General features: G+C 40.3%; 2 protein-coding genes across 3 annotated transcripts in view; both read right to left on the reverse strand.

The window, feature by feature from the left end:
- The window catches only part of ogdhb (oxoglutarate dehydrogenase b), a 19644-nt gene extending 4257 nt beyond the window's left edge, over positions 1-15387 (reverse strand). The window contains exons 1-16 of the mRNA XM_068706376.1: positions 15265-15387; positions 13608-13997; positions 10585-10773; positions 9554-9647; positions 5552-5667; positions 4792-4946; positions 4553-4699; positions 4199-4289; positions 3115-3294; positions 2894-3022; positions 1768-1947; positions 1512-1664; positions 811-913; positions 606-734; positions 362-512; positions 14-141 (exon numbers count right to left, since the gene is read on the reverse strand). Coding sequence (XP_068562477.1) covers positions 14-141; positions 362-512; positions 606-734; positions 811-913; positions 1512-1664; positions 1768-1947; positions 2894-3022; positions 3115-3294; positions 4199-4289; positions 4553-4699; positions 4792-4946; positions 5552-5667; positions 9554-9647; positions 10585-10773; positions 13608-13814 — 2152 coding nt within the window. The 5' untranslated portion in view covers positions 13815-13997; positions 15265-15387. The remainder of the gene's footprint in view (positions 1-13; positions 142-361; positions 513-605; positions 735-810; positions 914-1511; positions 1665-1767; positions 1948-2893; positions 3023-3114; positions 3295-4198; positions 4290-4552; positions 4700-4791; positions 4947-5551; positions 5668-9553; positions 9648-10584; positions 10774-13607; positions 13998-15264) is intronic.
- Positions 15388-17374: 1987 nt separating this feature from the next.
- LOC137869166 (calcium/calmodulin-dependent protein kinase type II subunit beta) overlaps positions 17375-22895 on the reverse strand; it is a 41291-nt gene continuing 35770 nt past the window's right edge. For both annotated transcript variants that reach the window (XM_068706380.1, XM_068706378.1), the window contains exons 18-21: positions 22050-22125; positions 20837-20931; positions 20489-20725; positions 17375-19904 (exon numbers count right to left, since the gene is read on the reverse strand). In XM_068706380.1, the coding sequence (XP_068562481.1) occupies positions 20490-20725; positions 20837-20931; positions 22050-22125 (407 nt within the window). In that variant the 3' untranslated portion in view covers positions 17375-19904; position 20489. The remainder of the gene's footprint in view (positions 19905-20488; positions 20726-20836; positions 20932-22049; positions 22126-22895) is intronic.

A 22895-nucleotide genomic window follows, 5' to 3' on the forward strand; every position in this document is an offset into this window, starting at 1 on the left:
TGATGCGGCTCACCCAGCACTCCGTACTCCGACAGAGAGCTGTTGCAGACGGTGTACGGAGCTTGATCGGGGGAGACGTAGTTCATCGGGATGCAGATCCTCTTGTCAACGTTCTGGTCGTGAAGAACATGATGCCGATGGCTGAGAAGCACAATCACAGGAAACAAACTGTGAGAGTCACCGATGAAGGTTTATTTCTATAACTTTTTGAATTTAGCAAGGAACATTTTGCTCTCTGTGGTCTTGAATTTCACTTCAGTATAAAAGAGACGAAGCGAGACGGTCTTCACGTCTGTTTGAGGACCTACTCGGACCCCCTTTTGGAGAAACGAAGCACTTCCTGGTTCCCCGTCTGCGTTACCTGAACGTTCCCCTCTCCACATCCTGTCCGCTGAGGCGAACGTGGACCCCGTCTTTGAGCAGAGAGCCAAAGGCCATATATTCCCCGAGGGCCCAGTCGCACACTCGCTGATTCACCATATTCGCACGGCCTTTTAGGATACGACTCAAACCTGAAACACAAACACACAGTATTAAAACACAGATTAGAAAAGACACATTTGGAGGTTTTAGGTGTGAACATGGAGGAGGAGAGCCGTCGGTACCTCCGTGGATCGTGAAGTCCTCCACGGGGACGGAGGCAGCGATGTTTCCAATATGGCCGAGCTCTTCTTCGCTGATGCCAGTGGAGGGGCAGTTCATGCTCTTAGGCTGTCCCTCCAACGTGAAGAAATCTACAGACAGACATCACAGCTCAGACTACGGACTGAGATTTAAACATCAGACATGCAGAAGAACAGGACTCCTCACCAGGCCACGGGGAGTCCAGCCAGTGTTTGATGTGAAGGATCTTCTCGTCTTTGGAGCGAGCGTACGCCTCCTCGCATATTCTGTCGTACCCTGCTACTTCCTCCTGAAAGAGATGCAGCTTGTATAAAGACACAGACGGTGTTTGATGGACACTTTCAGAACAAGAAGAAGGTGTTTGTTTCCCACATGGCACCTCATTCATTCCTCTTACAGCTGACAGAACTAACTGCTTTAAAATGTTGTCTTCTCTCAAACAAAACAACAACAACAGACATATTTTGGTGATGTGGTGAAACAGCGTGGGATCATGGGAGTCTTCAATACAGTCATTAGGATTCCTTCAGTGTTCGTGGTTCAGGAGCTTTTTACCACAGAGATCTCCTCTTCTCCAAAACAAACAGACCTGCTGATTAAAACCCTGAATAAAAGCAGCTTCATGTTTAAAATCAGAGTTTCTGAGGAGCTGAGAGCCGAGCTGATGCTAACGTTAGCTCACCTCGTTTCTCTGATAAATTAAGATCCAGACGTCAGACGTCTAAAATCCTTCATCCAGTAAAAAATATGAGTTAAAAACCATAAGGATTGCTCGTCACAAATTGCAAATAGATTTGCAGAGATTTGCTGAACCAGAAAGTCATAAATTATATTAGAGACAACAAACGTATCCTCAAGAGAAGCGCGTACACGTTTAGCATCTTCACCTCGTACGCTTGCGTCGTGATGACGCCCTCGCCGATGACTTTTTCAGCAAACTTCTGCAGGACTCCTTTCTGCTTCTTGATCTGCTTGTACATCAGCGGCTGCGTGAACATCGGCTCGTCGATCTCGTTGTGGCCGTTGCGTCTGTAAGACACCTGAACGTGAGGAGAGCAGAGTTTAGTTACACGCTCCTCTTAACACACAGTCCTCCTGTCGACACAATCCAGTGACACCACCCCCCCCCCCCCGTGTACTCACCAGGTCTACCACTACGTCTTTATGGAAGGTGTTCCTCCACTCGGCTGCCACTTTGCACACATACATCACAGCCTCCGGGTCGTCTGCGTTGACGTGGAAGATCGGAGCGTTGACGACGCGCGCCACGTCCGTGGGATACGGAGACGAACGTGCCATCCTGGGATCCGTGGTGAACCCGATCTGTGTGGATGAGAGGATTCATTTACTACATTAAACAGACTCAGACCAGCTAAATCTGCTCTCTTTTCATCGTTTCAGGCTGTGGATTAAAAAAAACAAACAAATAACGTCATGAATGGGGCGTTTCCACCATAGACTGTAGATAAGAAGTGGACGTAGTTGTCGTGACATCACTCATCGGTTTGTGGACCGCCGATTTGAGGCATTGAGTTCGGCGAATTGGTCGTAGCCATCTTGTTTTTTTGCAACCAATAAACAGGAAGTGACCATATCTGGACTGAGGAGGAGTGACGTAGAGACGGCGTAGACGTCTCTGGTAGAGACCTGTCAATCACTGTGTAGCCCCGCCCCTAAAGCATACCCTGCTTTATGGTCTGTTTGACTCTAAATGGACCATAATTTACTTCACTCTTCAGAACCGGAGGTTGCTGCCTGGTTTCGACCGTTGAAATCAAAAGCAGGATAGGTAGGATGTGTCTTCTCTCCACCTTCACCTACTTGCACATTTCCAAAGTAACTTCACTTCCTGTAGCCTGCAGCTGCTCTAAATTTTCAAGAAACCGTGGCGGGAGATGACAGAGAAACAACAGAACTCCAAAATCTCACCATAGTGACAACATTTCTGCTTTCCTACGTACTGAGTTATGTGCCGTCAACAGACGATCTGGAGACTTTGAGCAGATGTAAAGTAGCTTTCTGCCATCCAGCAGCTCTTCTTTCTGTTCAGTTTGTTCCCAATTGACTGGTGGAATAAGTTATTCTAACCCGTCAAAATGACGGATGGTGTTCATTAATGAAGGGTTTCAGGAGCTGTTTGCTGTTTTCATGATTTAGGACGCCTTCAAAACTTCAAGAAAACAACCCTTCATGTAGCTAAACTGGTTTTATTTTCAACATATTAACCTGTTTGTCCCACGTTAACGCCGACAGACACTAAGGTGCGTACCTGGTTGTTGACCACCACGTGTATGGTGCCATGTGTGGTGTAGGACGGCAGGTCAGACAGGTGGAACGTCTCGTACACGATACCCTGACCTGCAAACGCAGCGTCGCCGTGAAGCAGAACGGACATCACCTGTGACATCACACGTCAGGGTACAACAATGTCAGAAACACGATTAAAGGGGTCTTTTTTCTCCCCTTATGTTTGTCTAAAACCCAGCGTACCCTCTTGCCCTCCGTGTCTCCGCAGTAGAACTGCTCGGCTTTGGTTTTTCCCTGGACCACCGGGTCCACGGCCTCCAGGTGGGACGGGTTCGCCATGAGCGACATGGTGATCTCCCGGTCGCTGACCCGGTTCATCCTCTTGTGGTACGTCCCCAAGTGATACTTCACATCGCCAGAACCCTGAGAGCAGAGAAATAAACCCGTCACATTTAGGCTGACAAATCATTTTAGGGGCCAAATGATCGATTAGTCATTAAATGAATTGTCAGTTAATCATTTAGGTGATTAATCAAGTCAAAACCCCAAAACATTTGTCGTTTGTAGCTTCTCGTGACGATTTGCTGCTTTACTCTCTTTAAACATTTCATATTGAGTATCTTTGGGTTTTGGACTGTTGGTCGGTCAAAACAAGCAATTTCGACATTTTGGAAAATATGGTTATTTGCTTTATTGTCAAGAGTTAGATATAGAATAATACGAAGCAACAGCTGGCTAGCTTAGCTTAGCATAAAGACTGTTTTAGGGGGAAACTGCTGGCCTGGCTGTATCCAAAAGGTAACAAATCCACCAAGCAGCTGCTCTAAATCTCACTATTTGACAAGTTCAATCTTGTTATTTTTAATCAATACACAGACCAAAGCGTGAAAACAAGACGTTTTAGAGACAGTGATGTGCTGGAACTATAGTATGTCTTGGCTGGGCTCAGACTAAACAAAACAAGATATAAAAGTGATGATAAGTGAGTTTCAGAGTCATTGGTTGGCAGATTTTTTTAACCTTTGGAGAAAGCCAGGCCAGCTGTTTCCAGTCTTTATGCTAAGCTAAGCTAATTGCCTGCTCGCTGTAGCTTCATATATTGGAGCAGTATTGAGCTCCTCATCTCACTTTCTGCAAGAAAGCGAATAAGTGTATTAAAAAAAATCATCTCAGGCTCTGAGAAACTGTGACGGATATTTCTTCCAATTTTCTGAAATTCTATAGACTAAACAAATAATCAATGAATAAAAAAAAAAAAGTAGAAAATCAACACACTGAAACGACTTCAATCACAGTTGGCTCTGCTCTCAGCAGCTCATGTTCAAACCTCGTCAGCTGCTTCCAGTTTAGAGTCGAACTGGCAGAAGATTTGTTCGAGTTCCTTCCGGATCACGTTAGCCAGAACGTTGAGCCTCCCTCTGGAGACGGAGGAGCACATATTAGGTACAAGATATGCCACCATTTCCTGTAACTCTAGAGCCTTAAGTCCAAAAGTCAACATTTATTGGACCTAAGATAGATGATAGATCCATATTTGTAGGCGTTTAGCCTTTCAAAAACTACATTTTCAACGCGGTCAAAAAACAGTTTGCTCCTCCGCTTGCAGTCTAACTCCTGTAATATCGCAGCAATCTAACAGCACCATGAATGACATTTCTGCAACCACGTGATGCTGATTCACCTGTGAGGCATCCCCATGATCACACTCTCCACTCCGCTCTGGCTGGACTCGTCGATGATGGTCTTCAGGGCCGGGATGAGCGACTCGCAACCCTCCAGACCGAACCGTTTCTCCGAGGACCACTTCCTCTGGAGGAACTCCTCGAACCTGTGAAACAGGTGGTGGTGGTGCTGCTGCTTCACATTGCGTCTCAGAACATCCACCACGTAATGAGGAAATGTGCAGGAACTCAGACTGACCTCGTGGATCGGATCATCCGGGCCAGAAGAGTCCTCTTCTCCTCCAGACTGAAGCGCATGACTCCCGGTGTCTCAAACTTGCGTCTGATCCACTGGCACTGCTCCACGTCATTAATGAACATGAACTCTACTCCGATGTGCTGACAGTAGGACATCTAGAAGAGAGAAGGGTTAACGAGACTTATTTTCTGTGTCGTTTGTCCTGTGAAGAGCTGGAAGCTGTGTATATTGGGCCTCATGCAGGATGTGGTACGAGAACTACTTTCTGGGCTTCACCAATGTTTACTTGAGCTTTGTTTACATTCCGTAGCGTGAACGGAGGCGTTTATACTCTCTGCATTATTCTCCTAAACACCAGAGGGCGTACAAACTAAATGAAGTGAGAAGAATCAAAGAGTTTAAGTCATAGATATGCACATAGACTGAAGCTGTAACCGGCAAAACCCCATAAATCAACCTCTACAATGACAAGGAGGGATTGTAATGATCTCATATTCATAAACTACTTTATTACCTTAATACAAACCCTGTAGAGAAACAAGTCAAGTATTAAATGTGTTATAAGGAAACAAAAGGTTGAATATCCTATAAACTATAAAGTAAATAGAGTTGAATCTAATGTAATGGAAATGAAAGACGTTTTCTTTTCTGTTGTTTCATTTGAGGTCATTCTAAGTGGTTTGGGGTTATCCTATTTGAAAGGTGCGACACAAATGAAGTTGTCATCACTGTAGGAATGTTTTTAGGACGTTGGCTTTACCTCCAGGCGTCGTATGATCTCCCTGAGAGGCAAAGAGCTCTCGCTGCCTCCGATGAAGGTGGTGGTGGGAAGACGGAACACTTTGTCCAAGTCAGACTCAGCCAGTCCGTACAAACCTGTTGAAAAGCCATAAAGACTTCAACGTGAGGAGGAAAACCCACCCAACGAGCACAGGCATGCAAACCAGGTCACGGTGTGAGTGTGTGTGTGTGTGTGTGTGTGTGTGTGTGTGTGTGTGTGTGTGGGGGGGGGAACAACCAGTGAAGTGAAGATTTCCTGGGATTTGTGATCCAGATGACATTTACTCTAGAATATAAACATTATGTGACATTATATTATTATATTCAAGCATCAATCTTTAATTGTTTTATTGATAAACTTTAAAAGGAAGTGGAGGGCTGACACTACCGATTATTTTAAGAAGCTTATACTTTTTAACATATTTTGATTTTAGAAAAAAGTGTAACAAATATAGAAATATATTTCCAAGATTTAATTTAGATTCTCTAAATTTCGATCTTCTAAATTTTAAATTTTAAATCATTTAGAAATTCTCTGAAAACAAAGTCGCAACTTTTTTTCTCTGAAATTTGTAACTAACAATTTCTGGGTTTTTTCTTTGATTATTTGTGGGGGTTTCTTGTTAAATAACCTAATTTGAATACATGAAATTCTGAGTTTTCCCTATAAGACATAATTAAAAAATAGAAAGTATGAAAATGTACAATATCTGGCCAAAAGTCCGAAACCATAACATGTTTCATTTATGATTATAAATGACAAAGAAAGGGAACAAATCCTCACATGTGAGGAGCTGGAGCCATTAAATGTTCAACGTATCGATCATCATATATATACACTTTTTGAATTCAGATTTATATTGTACATAGTCATTAAATGTTTATGCTTACATCTGTTCGACTTTTTTCTTTTCCTGTTTATTTATAAATTCTGTGTATGTACGTGAAGAGCAATGTAAATTCCTTGTATGCGTACGTGGCCAATAAAGCTGATTCTGATTAATATATAATATTCATTTTATTTTGATGGGGCTCAAAAAGCAACACCCCAAGCATTCATACACAAACATCCGTTCCTCATCTTTAGATTTTGTGAGTGCAGATTGAGCTCCATGGAACCACATTTTGGACTCATCATTAGCGAGTTTTAGTTCTCCTCATTAAGAGTAAAACGAGCTTTGTGGATTAAAATCGGTCACGTAATTATATCCTTGAATCCCTTACGAGGCCAGAAGGTCTCTTGGGGTTCCTGCTGAATCAGAACTGGACTGAATATATAATCTTTTAACAGGCTGAGCTTTCTTCATCGGGACCCCGAGGCTCCGGACTAGCCTGACAAACAAGACCGGGCAGATCCTGTGTCCTCCTTTAAGTCTGAGACTCTGTTTATCTAAAGCATGTGAAGTCCTGGTTGCACCAAACAGAGATAAGACGCTATGGATCAGAGGAGGGGGCGGAGCTTGTATCTATGTCTGTGTCAGCATTACATAAGAGATCTTTAGACTCTCAGTCCTCTCCGTAAACCGCCTCACGCATAAAAAACAGACTTTGTTGTCTTTGATAAGGTTTGTTGGGGTCTGTTTGTCCTCCACCGGCTGCTGAGCAAAGGCCATACACCCTGTAGCTCAATATACTCTTCACTATACATACATTTACCCCAAGAAGCCAACAAAGAGGAGGCCATGCAACCACCACAATGCAAGCTAATGATGAACCACAGGATAGTTAGGAACACCACCGACCCGGATGAAGGCAAAGCACGAGTTAGTTCCCACTAAAAGCAAAGATGAGGTTCTCCTCATACGATCTGATAACACAGACGTTCTTCATAATGAAAGCCACAAACACACACGTACTGTGTTGTTCTCATTTATTCTGATGGGCTGATTTGAACGCCGACCTTTTGTCCGACCTGTGTGAACCTCAGCCCCACCGGCACAAAGCAGAGCGCAGTGAAACCTGAACAATACCACTTTAACTGTGGAAACATCCCACTACAGCTCCTAACAATCAAGCTGCTTCTGAACTCAGAGGCCCGGCCCTTTCATCAGGCACAATGAGACACACACACACACACACACACACACACTCACACACACACACACACACACACACACACACACACACACACACACACACACACACACTTTCCAATATGTTTGAACTCTTTGCACAGCAACTAAACTGACAAGTCAATGTTTAGTTAACACAGTAATGGAGCCGAGTCGACATGTTTCCGAATCATTACAACTCAATAAAGAACTATTGATATTCACAGATCACTTTCCCAAACATCAGACCTGATAGATGCATAAAGTGTTGCGTTAACAACCATGAAGCAGGTCGTCTTATCTGGTTTCCTCAGAAACTATGACCTGCTGCACAGAATGTGCTGATAAGATACACGTGTGCGTGGACAAACGTGACTTATAAGGCATGAATGAATGAGTTATAATCTGGATAACAATATGTTTGAGACATAAACAAAGCAGCATTTCTTACTTTAGGACTTTATATGTGGTGCCTAATGGTCATAAATCGTTTGTTAATAATAAGTAATAATAAAACTCTTAGGTTGTTAACAGTTATATCATAACTAGCTATTATGAATAGAAATGTTTATTAATTAACTTCCTCTTTCTAAGAAGCAATAAACTCTGCCGTTATTAATGATAGTAAACGATTAACAGGCTGTTCTTCTATTAAAATAATCTACAAAGTCTGCAGTTTAATAACGTCTCAAACTGACCTGGTCATGAACATGTAAAAGTCATTTAGTGTCACTTTCAGCAACATTTTAAAGGGTTAACTGTAACTGGGCTTCAACTAACGACTATCTATTCTTCTATGGGTTCATCTGCAGGTTACTTTCTCGAGTAACTGACTCGTCATTTAGTCCGTAAAACCTCAGGAAATAGACACAAATGTTGCTACAGTCCAAGGTGACGTCTTTGAGGACCACAGATACGACACAGGAATACTTCGAGACACTGGACAAAAGGTTAAAGCCTTAAAGGAAACCTGTAGTGCAGATTTTATTACATTTTCTTAAAACCCTCCGCTGTCACAATCGAGAGGGGAAATGAGGAAAATGATTATTTTCACAAGCAAAATGTTGTTGTTATTAATTCATATAAAGCATTTTTTATCCTAAAAGGGTTAGTTGGTTGTATGAGGTTCTTCTCCACAGTCAGTGTTTTACTACAGTAGAGTACTGTACACAAAGTAATGTTCTGACGTATTTTAGACTCCTGAAAGAATCTATATCAGTTTAAATGAACGTTATATTTAGAATGTTTTCACCTCTTTACTTTGCTGTCAGACAGACCTTTCTGAGGAACTGAAGCTGTTATCTATGATCTCTACAAAGACACCAGACTCCATTCATAAAACTCTGATTCTACCTCTCAGAACACAGATTACTGCTCTACCGCTGCCTCCATCTGCTAGTTTATATGTGTTATTGTGAGACTTTGGTGTTTTAAAGGGTTAGTTTGGATTCAGAGATCATAGATAACAGCTTCAGTAAGGTAAAGAGGTAAGAAATATTCTAAATATAGCGTACACTTTAAGATATAATCTGTAGTATTTAGGAGGATCAATTGTTCAGAAATGGAATATATTATCTTTAAGTAATGTTTATTTTTATTGTATTGAAATGAGAATTGCTGTGTTAGAATGAGTCCTTTATATCTACATACAGAGGTAAAACAGCTGAAGAAAGTCAGACATAAAGCACGAAAAACGTCCACAATCAAACCACTGTAAAATAAAGTTCTTGGCTAAGTTTTGTGAAAATGTAAGATAATACGTTACGTTAATAGTGGATTAGAGTGATGAGATCAGATTGAAAGGGGAGATCCCTCAAGACAAGTATGAGGGATTTGATGGGCGTGTGATTGGATAACTATGTGTGAGAAATGAAACCAGGAAGTGGGAAGGACCGGGAGAGTAAACATGTAAACAGGTTCATGTTCCTCACCAACGTTCTGGAAACCAACGGCACACGGGGCATCGTCAAAGTCCACACAGCTGATCTCCAGAGGGTCCAGCTTGGCTATGTGATGTCCTCGGACCTTTTGAACAGAGAAACACAGCTCAGTGTGTGTGTGTGTGTGTGTGTGTGTGTGTGTGTGTGTGTGTGTGTGTGTGTGTCTTTGTCAACACATGACACATGTTGGCAGAACCCTAGACAGAGATTCTGGGTCAAAGTTTGTAAATCCAACGTCCATCTATCATTCCTTTAGCTCGCTAAGCTAACTGATGAGAGCTAAACTTGAGCAGAGGTGGAACGCAACTAAGTACATTACTACTTACTATCAGCACCAACAGTACTGAAATATTTCCATTTCATGCTACTAAATACTTCTACTTCTTTTAACTAATATTTTACTCCAAGACATTTATCTGACAGCTATAGTTACTTATTGCTATAATTGTCTTCATCACGACCAGCTGCAACATTTAAACGACATGTTCAGGCATCAGTCAAAACAAAACAATATCATAATACACTGTACATAATAATATAACAGTGTGAACCGGGCATTCTGCATGATAAATACTTTTACTTTTGATACTTTAACCCAGGTGTTTTACTTCCTCATTGTTTACAAAATGAAACAATTCTAATTAAACCACAAAAAGAAAGAAACTCAGAGGATACACTCATGATTGTTCATTTATATTATGTGTTTATGTTTTTAAAAAAGTAGTTTCTAAGGATATATTGTTATCGGATTTTTAAAAACTGTGATGTGTCTGACACTGATCAGTAAACAATGAAATAAAGCTGTAAACAAAAGTATGAAGACGAACACAAGAGTAAAACTAAACTCTGAACAGAAATTAAAGTTAGAAGCAAAAAAAGAACATAACAGCACATTGCATGGATGTGTAGAAATGTCAATATAGATCAGGTCATTTACATGTCGAGGTAAGGTTTAAACTGCTTTATGGTCCTCTGTCTGAGGTATAGCTTGAGATAAAACTGCTCCTGAGTTTGTAGTTTACCTGGTACGCTCGTATGAGTGACTGCACTGCCAGATGATCCCTCACCAGCTTCTCCACATTGGACTGGGAACCCACCAGAGCCCGGACACTGGCCAGTCCCTGAGGAGACCCGCTGAGGGGTGGAGGGCTCTGGTGGGCCGCACCAGGCGGAGCTCCGGCGTTAGCGTTACGGAAAAATATATCCCAGGACTGCAGGGAGAGAGAATGAAGGTAGACAAGTTATTCAATATGCTTTATTAAACAAATATATTATTTTACATACATATTGTTATTGTGGCTGTATAAATGTAATTGATGGTGCTGTTAGATTGCTGCTAGACCAACCTGTTACCAGAGGTGTGCGCATCGCTTTGTGACGGCAGTTAAAACGTTTGTTTTTGAAAGGCTAAACACCAACTAATAAACAGTCTCTCATTGGATTCACAGTCTGGCATCAATACCAACATCCCAACCATCCATCTGTCACACATTTTTTTGTTTAAACATATTTTATGACGGCTCTACAATGTGAAATATGTGTCCAAGAGTTCCAGGTTTATCTATTTAATGATGTTTATCAGTTTAGTGGTTGTAAATATGAGGCTGTTCTACTTGGCCCAACAACGGCAAAGGTCAATGATCTAGATAAGCTTGGCAACAAACTGGCTTTTTATCAGCCCTTCTAGTAATTTGGAGGATTTGTTTGTAAATGCTGGTTTTGTACATGAGGTGGAATTCAAAAAGGCTATGTGTGCTGTTTTGACTTGTCAGAAGAAGCTAGGAGGTAATTTATGACGAGGAGAAAGTTGTTGCTGGAATGAAGTCAGTAATTGAAGTCATCTCCAGGCTGTGGGTGGAAACCTTTGAGCAGTAGTGGTGTAGAATGAAGTCTTATTATTATTATTATTATTATTATTATTATAATAATAGAGCAACTGGGTTAAAGTATCCATGAAAAGTATCCAAGAAACTTACTGGAAAGCAGTAATTACTATTAAGACTTATTGGCCATCTTTTTTACCACACTCAAAAAAAAATGTTAATGGAACTTCAAAGACAACTTCAAAGAACCGCATTTCTGGTTCTTTGAAGAACCTTTTTCTTATTTTTGTGCAAATGTATCCTATCCCCCACCATCCAATAACTCAAACATGAATTAAGAACCCTTTAATATCCCAAAGAACCATATGACAAACATGTGGAACCATCCAATAGATAAAATGGTTCTTTAGTGGGTGATGGTTCTTCATGGAACCACACAGCCTTTTAAAGAACCAGTTAAGAACCATTATTTTTAACCCTGTGCCCCTCTGACAGCGGTATGTCCCCACACAGTAGTAATGTTACGTTCTCTCACAAACACAAACACACACACACACACACACACACACACACACACACACACACACACACACACACACACACAGTTCCGCTCTTGAGTGCTTTCAAACTGTTGTAGTCATACTTGTTTGTGTGTCCACCACCTTATTAAAAACCCAGATCACTACATGCTAACAGCTACTTCTTCACTCTGAGCTAACAGGGAGGTTTACCTTCTCTGGATATTGAACACTTTCCACTCATTACTTTTGCAACTTTGAGGAGTTTAAAACACAAAAACAACTCCTCATGTTTATCTCACAAAAAGCTGACAGTCATTCTGTATTTTCTAACCTCCACGTGCATGAATCTCACAAGGACTTCATATGGAAATATGTCACAAACAGTACAAAGTATATTTAAGGGTAATCTGGTAGCTGTTGAACTCGGTATTCTCTCGTAAAGCCCTCCACAAAACTCATTTGTATCTCTTGTTAACAGGGGTGAACTGGCCACAAGGGATACCAGGGAAATCCCCGGTAGGCCGACGGGGTTGGGCTGGTCCAATACCGGCCCACCTCCATCACCAACCGGCCCTCCGTCTGACATCGCCGGCATATATTCTATGCTATACAGAACACGTTAAATTTACTCCAATACCTAAAGTCAACAATCACTGACTGTCATTTATACTACTCCTGTATAAATGTATTCACACTCATGGTTTCCATCTTCTTTACTCATCTCATCTCGTCCGTTAGTCTAACTTTGTTTTAGCTGGTATTAAATGTCAATCACTCCAGCCTACTCACGCGAGCCGGCAGCATGGCACCGGCACCAAAACGTAAATCCTTTAAAAAAGGTGGAGCTGAAAAGCTCAGGGAGAAAAAGAAGAGATGTCTGGAGGAAGGAGCATCAACATATTTAAAAATCTCTGACTTATTTGGGAAACCACCGACTGGTGACAGTGATATGATGGTAAGTTGTAGCATATTCATCTAGCAAACTATACCTACCTTAGAGTGTTACAATAGCCAGTATCATTTTATTCCATGTGTCCATCCAGGTAAATTGGTGGATCCAAATGTTATAAAAAAAAAAAACCAACAACATATATGATGTAATTTCTTTGTAATCATCCAAAATAATGTTAAGTGTATGGGTATTTTTCCAAGTAGGCCATTGGCTGGTCGATGTGTGCGATGCATTGAGTGGGGAACGCGCCGAGTATTGAGTGGGCCGGTCTGACAGTAACTCCTGGGCCACTTTTTTCCCCCAGTCCGCCCCGGCTTGTTAACCGATCTCGACTTGATTTCGAATGACACTACAACACATATTTAATATCTCAACATCGTTTGATGTGAAATAACTGGTGTAACTGTATTTTTGATTAGAAATACATTCACAGTGTTTGTTTCTCTCTCTCTCTCTCTGCTTTGCTATCTGTCATTCACTGTTTGCTCTGTTCTGCTGTTCAAACACGCATAAGAAAACACACAAAGTACCAGCAGTCTGTATTAGTACCTTTAGCCTACTACATTTTAAGACAGGTATCTGTAATCACTGAGAGGAAGAAGAAGTTTTATCAGGAGTAAAGAGACACACACTCATTGTGCATGAGCGCTGAACCTGTTTTGCATATGCGCATGAGCAAAATTCAAGTATTTGAGCATGAATAAAAGCAGGTGTGAGATCAAACACAAGACAAAAAGGTGTACAGGTACCTTGTGCACATTCCTGGGATTCTCCAGCCATGCATTGTACATCTCCTCCACATAGTTGGAGCTGGTGCCGTTAAGAAAGGGCTCAGCAGCCGCTGATGTGTTCAGGTGCCTCGCGGGCTTAAACGTCCTGGGCCGTGATTGGCTCGTGGCCATCTGCGCAGCCGTTAAAGGCCGAAGCCTTGCGACTGTAGTCCTTAAGCGGTGCATGGCTGCAGATCAGCCACAGCCCCCTAAAAAAAAACTTGTCAATTCCTGGAAAAACAATATGGCAGCACGTTCCCGTAGGACCAGGAGGACTTCAAACGTTCCTTCAGCAGCTGCTCCTCTCGTTCCTCCTGCTTTGGGCTTAACTTCTCCACAGCTCCTTCTTCTTCGATCGTCCTCTGGATCCTGTTGAGTGTAAATGTAAATATTGTAAATATTGACAGTAACCTTAAAAGGATAAGATTATTATTATTATTTTTTATTGTCAACAAATCCCATGAGGAGATCAAAACCTTAGACTGTATATAAGAAGTGGAACTAGCCATCGTTGGTTTGTTTTGAAGCCTCGAGTTCAGCGATTTCGTCGTCGCTATCTTGTATTACAGCCGTCGCCATGTTGTTTTTTTCGCAACCAATGAACAGGAAGTGACCATATTTGGAGTGTGGAGGAGTGACAATAAATGGACCATAAGTTACTAAATGAACATCATGCTGTATTGAAGAAGACTTGAAACTAGAGATTGAGACCATAAACTCATGTTTACAATGTTTACTGAGGGAATAAATCAAGAGAGAAGTAGAGTCATTTTAGACTAGACTTCTATAGAACCACCTCAACCTACAACACCTCAGTTGTAGATCAGATGATAAACCTCAGTACAGTACAGTCGTAGTCTATAGTATATCTTATTTATATATATATATATATATATATATATATATATATATATATATATATATATATAACCCTACTTTAATATGACGTAACATCAACGTAGGAGACTCGAACCTAATGGTTAAAATTTGTGATTTACCTGCACAGTGATTTACCTTTGTCCCCAACACAGAGAAAGATAAAGGTGCTATCTGGAACTGAAAATGGTTCTCTATAGGGATGCCATACAAGAACCGTTTCTGGTTCCACAAAGAACCTTTCAGACCAAAGTTCTCTAAAGAACCATTTTTTAAACGATTCTTTTAAAAAAAATGTTTAAGGAACTTCAAAGAACCGCATTTCTCAGCAGTTCTCTTAAGAATATCCCAGAGAACCATATGACAAACATGTAGAACCATCCAATAGATAAAATGGTTCTTTAGTGGGTGATGGTTCTCCGTGGAACCACACAGCCTTTTAAAGAACCAGTTAAGAACCATCATTTTTCTGTGGGAACCCTGTGCCCCTCTGACAGCGCTATGTCCCCACAACGTTAATGGTACATTTACTCGCACGCACGCACACACACGCACGCACACGCGCGCGCGCGCACACACACACACACACATACACACCGCTCCGCGCAAGAGCGCTTTCAAACTGTTGTAGTCACGCGCAGAACTCCCACACGAAAGTCGGTCCGTTAACGTAACACCAGTACTCGTCTCCACAGTTAACCGCTCGGCTCAAACTTTACCTTAACGTTTACTTTTTTTTACGAGTTCGTTCGTTCGTTACCTTTCTCTACTGCCGCTCGCGTGGCTTTTTTAATCCGCAGCCTCCCGGTGTCGTAAACGAGTTGCACTCTTCTTCTGTCTCGTGAGCACGAGCAGGACGCCGCGTGTGGGACCGAGCAGGTGAGTCGCGAGCTCGGGCACTGTCTAATCATCTGGTGCTGATCTACGTCACGCCGGCCGGCGACGTCAGCAGAAAACCAGTGCAGTTGCGTCAGAAAAAAAAGAAGGGTAAATAATTAGTGAAACTGTGTATTAAAACACATAACTTACAAAAAAAAGTACTTTATTTTATAGTAAAATATTTTATAAATGTATTTATATTGTATATCAAAATTAAACATGGTTTAGTATTTATAATATATTTAATACAATAATAATAATAATAGCAACTTTGTTTATATTAACACAGTATGAAGATAAAAAGTGTTTTACAAAATAAAAGATATATATAAAAAGAAAAATAATAATAGCCTGATTAAAACAGTGAATTGTTTATTATATTAAATATTCCTATATTTTAATAATTAAATTATATTCATCATTAATTCATAATGAATTCATAAACTGCTGTATTCTTTAATCTCCATTACAACTTAAATAGTAAAAGTTAAGTAAAAGTGGTATAATTTTCCTCTGAAATAGCCCAAAGTAGCCTAAAAGTACCTACTTAAAACCCAAATATCTCCCAACAAATGTAGAACAGTAGAAGTATAAAGTAGCACAACATTGAAGTACTTATAGCCCAGCATTGTGTTTAAGTACATCACTCTGCACCAAACTGATTTATGAATTCATTCTTATAAAGTTCATAACAAATATTATTTTATGACCAATACAGTTTTACTGTCGGTCTGATCTTCTGAACTCTGTTGAGGTAAAACACCACGTGTTACCTGTTGTACTTTTACATCAGGTACATTTATATGTTCTGGTTCAGAGCCAGATGTACTTTATTCAAGGGTCAACCTTTGTCCCAAGTCACTGATTATCTAAAGAGCACCCGAATGAACATCCTGTACTCACAAAATACACCAAACAACTCTCAGTGATTTAAGTTTTACTTCAGTAAAAGGACAAAAGTACTTTGAGTCTTAGTAAGTAAAAATACTAATTTTGCAGTATAGATAGCTGGTTCTATGTGACATTATTAATACTAAAGTATTACTGTTTCAGCAGCATGTTACTTTAAAGTACTTTATATACAGTCAGATAGTTTAGTCCAGTGGTGCCCAACATAGGGGGAGAGACCCTTTAAAGCGTCACCAGATAAATCTGAGAGGTCGGGAGATGATTAATGGGAGAGAAGAAGAAGAAGGAGGAGGAGGAGGAGAAGACAAAGAAGAAGAAGAAGAAGTAGAAAGAGAAGAAGGAGAAGGAGAAGAAGAAGAAAAATAAGGAGAAGAAGTAGAAGAAGAAGAATAAGGAGAAGAAGTAGAAGAAGAACAAAGAGGAGAAGAAGAAGAAGGAAAAGGAGAAGAAGACAAAGAAGAAGTAGAAAGAGAAGAAGGAGAAGAAGAAGAAGAAGAAGGAGAAGAAGTAGAAGAACAAAGAGGAGAAGAAGAAGAAGGAAAAGGAGGAGAAGAAGACAAAGAAGAAGTAGAAAGAGAAGAAGGAGAAGAAGAAGTAGAAGTAGAAGAAGGAGGATAAGAAGAAGAAGAAGAAGAAGAAGAAGAAGGAGAAGAAAAAGGAGGAGAAGAAAAAGAAGGAGAAGAAGACAAAGAAGAAGAAGTAGAAAGAGAAGGAGAAAGAGAAAAAGAAGAAGATGATACATTACAAGTTCTGATACATTCATGAATAAATAATTCTGGTATACCGGTAATCTGATAATATTACATACATCATTCTGCATAATGAGTACTTTTACATTTGGTACTTTGATCAATATTTTCATGCAAATATACAAACAATCTAAAAACTTCCTCCACCAGTGCTGAGATGTGGAGTATTAACTTAGTATTACGTGGTATAAAATAAAAAAAAATACAAAAACAAGTACCTCAGGAGTGTACTTCTTGTGTAAATCTATTTCACTGTTCTCGTCTCTGATTGATCTATTACACACACACACACACACACACACACACACACACAAAACAAAATCCACAGCGCTCTGCATTGTCATTTTTATTGGTTCACACACTGATTACATCTGACCACATGTTTAATATTGATAAGACTTGGAATGCACACCATCGTCATCATCACCAGTATAATAAATCTTTAACAAAAAGAAACCAGAGAAGCTTTTGTTTCACACACAGAAGCGTTCGGTTACACTCGTAAAGAGAAGATAAGTCCAGAGGCTCTTCTGAAGTAGTTTGAGTGTCCAAATAGTGATGAGTCAGGATTAAATGAAGCTAAGTGACCAGTGATCCCATTAAAGAGACGACGGGGTTTAAACTGGACGGGAAGGAGCACTGTTGGTTTCACTGGTAACATAATACATTAATAATAAACAAGCTGCGGGGAGTCGGTCTGGTTATGATCCAGGTTTGTTAATGAGAATAAAACACAGAGCTACATCGTGGATTTGATTTTCAGTGTTTTAGGTTTAGTTTCAACGTGCAAAAGAGATAAACTGATTCGCTAAATTCTTATTTATAACACTAGAATACAGACAGCACATATCAGCAAGAGCTTCAATAATTACAACTTATTTTATTTTATTTTTTATGCACCATATATCTGGAACAAACTCTCCCTTCTTTTAACTCACGGCTGAAGACTTTTATAAAAAAATTGCAGCTTTTATTCTTGTATTTTATACTTGTCGTATTCTATTTTACCGTGTGTATATTTTTCTACACTGTTTTGAATTGTATTTAAATGTCACTTTATAATGTGTTTATTCTGCATTTTGTCTTTTCAGTTTTTATGTAAAGCACCTTGAATTGCATTATAATGTGTGATTTTAAAAAAACTCAAATATTTTATTAGCTTATTTAACTTTAATTATCTTTATCCGTATGTTTTATTGTTGGATATTTTATTCTCTGTACTGTTGATTCTGTTTAATGTATTTACAGTTTTGCACATTGAAACTCTTGTGAAATTTGACTCAAAGCGTTCGTAAAATCATTCTGAATGTTGTTTGAAATTAATAACTAGGACAACCGTCTGTTTTAGTCTTCAGAACTGTATGTTGAACCCTGTATTTGACTCAATACTGATTTACAGTAATTCTCTGTCGTGTGGTAGACGGTGGCGCCCTCTAGAGGACAGGTTGGTGCTTTGCCACAACGACGAAGGTTCTCACGAGACAGAAACCTCCTAACCTAAATTGGTTTTGAAACTTTATTTCTGCTGTTTGGTCAAATCTGTTTTTCTAAAATCCTGTCTTTTTTGTCTTTTTGTGTGTTTGTATTTTATTGTGAAGTGCAAAGCAAAAATCTGCACGTACAAAATGAGAGAATAACCTAAACTAAGATCCTGATGTGAAATCTAACTTGTGACATTTTTTCCTCAGTCTGATCTGAGTGGTTTGGTTGTTTTTTTGTCTTTGATTCAGCGAAGAGCTATTTTAAAACTCAAAAAGTTATATTCTGTCTTGCTCCTCGTATACTACACTCATCATGTCAACACAAAAGAATAGTTTATGCACTTACAAAGCCCAGAAAGTAGAGGCAGTAGATTATAGCTCACCAGAAGTTCAGTCCAAAACAAGAGAAGAAAATCAAAAATGCACGATAACACCCAACTCACCAATGTTATTAACTTGCAATATCATGCAATTAAATACCATCTACAGCATAACTGTCAAGTCACCACGATGAAATTCACATAAACAGCGTGATACTATAATTTTCAACCATTGTCATAATTTCAGAAGCTTAGCTTGCAATGTTCAGTACACAGAGAATCGATTCAGAACGACAGTAATATTGTCGGCATGCTGCTTGGTTTTTCACTGCGGTCCGGTCAACGCACGGAGGCGTCGGGTCAGGGTCAACTATACACTCTAGAGAAAGAAATGAAAGCTCCATTGAAATAACAAAACAAAACGGATAATTAAAAACACACCCACTGGTGCCACTCTCGTCTCTCCGCGAGACACATGTGGGACTGTTTTGTTCGTTTTTCACACAGGCAGCTTTATAGTCGTGCAGAAAAAAACAAAACAGCCACTGGTATTAAGAACATAGGTAGGAGTCATGCTCGTTATTACAAAATAAATAAATTGATAGATACGAGAATGAAAGGTTTAAAATGACTGATAAATATACTGTACAGTCGAAAGAGCACAACAGACTGCAGCTGTAATAACACGAGAAGTTAAGTAACGATAATGTGATGTGTGAGGGGAAGTGAAAGGGTAAGATCTTCAGGTATGAAGATGAAGAAGAGGAGGACAGGTGTTGTCCAGGTGTGTCGCAGCCACAAACTGAGGACAAAGACACAGGTGAAAGAGTTTCCTTTTTTGGGGGGGCTGTAGTGCAGGATTGATGATGATGATGTCTGTTGTTGGAGAGACAGAGAGACAGAAGAGCAAGGTGGGCGACCACGATCCCCCCAAAAAATCAGACTTCTTTAAGCCACAATCCATCTCCATCCAGCTGCACCTCTCTCTCTCTCTCTCTCTCTCTCAGATTATCCTCTTACTCCTCCTCTGCTCCTCTCGGCCTCCTCATCAGGCTCGTACACCTGGAAAGACATGAGACATACAGTTCAGTTTAAACATGCAATAACTGAGTTTTTGGGCAACTTTGAGGCACCAAAAACAAGCTTTTAAGTTGATTTGTTGGGCTTGTTGTCAAACATGTTTCTTATTTCTACATCCAGCAGTAACAGATCAACATAATGATTCATTGGGAGTCTTTGTTTCTGTGTCACATGATGAAGTTAAGTCTATATAGTCTCTCTCTTTTTGCTCCATTTTTGGTCTCCACCACCAAAAGTAAGGGAAATATCTCTTTATCTGATAAATGCTCCACTATGTTCACCAGCTAGTCTCTAACTGAGTCTGTCTGCTGCTGAGCCGGTAAAGTAAAGTGAGCTTTTTACAGCTTCTTCTCTAGAAACGACACCATGAGAGCGGTGAGAGTGAACCAAAACAGTACATTTGTGGTCTGATGGATAAACAACGAGCTGAAACTTGAAAGCTCCGTAAAGCTGAGCAGATTTAGGGGATCCTTCTCTGGATGTTCATCACTACGAGCGACACATTTCACATTGTCTTTCATTGTCCTGTCCTGGACTGTGTGTATGTTGCTGTGTACTTTCTGTACCTCATCCCTGCAGCGGGGCAGCGGGAGCTCCCGAGCAGTGGAAATGAACGTTTTGCCACCGGCTCTCCCGGCGGTGCCACACTCGGGTCTCTTCCGATTGGCTGGAGCGGGGTTGGCCCTGCCCGTCGACGAACTGCGTCAGGCGGATGTAGGCGATGCAGGCGGCCTCGTCTCCTATCATGTGCACGTGGGGGTTGAGGATAGTGGTGTGGATGGGTTTGCTGTTCTTGGAGAGCACTGAGGAGAGAGAGAGAGAGAGAGAGGGAGAGAGAGAGGGAGATCAGACTTCACCGACAACATCAGTCTGTACGTTGGAGTCACAAAAAAACATTTGAACTGTCGTCTTACGATTGTCAAAGTAGAATCTGTGGAAGTCCATTCCCTCCACCAGATTACCGAGCCCCTCGGGCTCAAACGAAGTCAGACCAGGGTCGCAGATCTTCCTGTGAAAACATGCAGGATAAATATCAGAATATCACATTTAAATATCACGTTTTATAAGCGCTGAACGTGTTTTTATACCTCCTGAATACAGTGAAAGCATGCTGTTATTTCTTACTTATGACTAAGCAACTCAAACGATCAAAATTATTTTGTATCTAATAGTTTTGACTTAAGTAACTAAAGAGTTTGATCATTATTGTGATGAAGTATCTTAGAATTCTGTTACATTTTGACTTACTGTTTTACAATTCTTAGTAACTCATTTATTATAATAATTTCTCACAACATTGACTTAGCAGTTCAAACTCTTGACTCACTATCTTAAAATGTTGACTTAACAACTCAAATTAATTTACTATCTCATTATTTTGATTTTGTATCTTTAATCTTTGACTTACTGTCTTGTAATAACTCAAAATGTCGACTTAGTACGTCATAATCTTCTGTGCAATATTGACTTAACAGTACAATAATTCTTACTGCTGTGTTTAAACTAATATTCTTATTTATACTACTACTATTTTTACAAACTTATTTCTTCTAATAATGTCCTCATGTGTATATATATATAAACTTCAACTAAATAAAAGGGAGCAGTTATTAAAAAAATGTAATAACGTATTTCTGATTCTGATAATCTTGACTCATAATTTTGACGTAGTGAATCAATATTTTGACTTATTATCTCATAATTTAGATTCAGGAGGTTGTGATCTTGATTCACTAATTCAAACCTTCAACTATCTTATAACTTTATTAGTTAGAATCTAAACATTGTGACTCAGTAACTCAAACTTTTGACTGATTATCGCATCATTATTCTACTTTTTATCATGCATGTCTTTCCATCTACAGGAGACAGGCCCCTCCCTCACTCAATCTGCCAAAGCATTATTCTTAATTTGTGTGGTGGAGAGAGGATAGAAGAAAGCGACTGTAATCACTCTTTAATCTTTTAATGCAAAGATGAAACACAGTTGTCCGTCAGTCAGATGACTGGTTCTCTGAGGCTGATGGGAGGAGGGCTTTAGAGCTCACTTTGCAGGATTGAAATCAGACTTTTTCCTACGAGCCAATGGAGGAAACAAGAAAAAGGAAGAAGAAGAGGAGGACTCACGCGTATGCCTCAAAGTCTCCATTGTTGACAGCTTCAATCAGCTGCTCTGTGATCTTTATGATCTCCTGTTTGCGAGCTGCAGAGAAGAAGAAAACCAATGTGACTGTGTGACGGTTCAACTGATGCTCTCCTGCACTAAACTATCCACAAACATCCACAAACACACGGAGGACGAACTCACCTGAGAGCTTATTGTTACTCATTTTAAGTTGCACACATCACTTCCATGCAGAAAGCTGTTGTTTCCCTCTCCATGACCCTCGCCTACATATCCACCTTTTTGTTTCTTCAGAAATACACAAACGTCTCCTCCTGCTCCGTCTAGACGCCCTGTCGCTCTCCGCCTCCATCTATCATCCATCACATCTCTGGTTCGCATGTGAGGCCGCTTGAGCTCATCACGCTATTCTTGTCCCAGCGCTTTAGATGAGATTTACTGTGTCCTTCTCCCCTCGCTTCCTCCCGACACTGAGAGGAAGGCTTAGCTCGCTCTGAGTGACTCCCCCCCCCCCCCCCCTCTCTCTCTCTCTCTCTCTCTCTCTCTCTCTCTTTGTGTCTCTCTCTTTTAGTCGCTGTTTTTTTTTTGTGTGCCTCTATCAAACAAATCTTCTCCCTCAATGCAACAAAATAAGCCAAACAACAGCTCCATGTTCAGTAAAAGTAGCAACATGAAAAAAAAAGTCCTCCATTCAATATTTTACTTAAAGGGCCAGTTCACCCAACTACAAAAAAAACAACTTAAAGGGGACATATGCTAATTTTCAGGTACATATTTAATAAACCTGTATTCACCCCCTGTCTCAGTATTTTACTTAAAGGGCCAGTTCACCCAAATTACAAAATAAT

This window comes from Cebidichthys violaceus, unplaced genomic scaffold (genome assembly GCF_023349555.1).
Source record: "Cebidichthys violaceus isolate CVI_PGR_0920_01 unplaced genomic scaffold, fCebVio1.0.p SCAF_12, whole genome shotgun sequence".
Taxonomy (NCBI): domain Eukaryota; kingdom Metazoa; phylum Chordata; class Actinopteri; order Perciformes; family Stichaeidae; genus Cebidichthys; species Cebidichthys violaceus.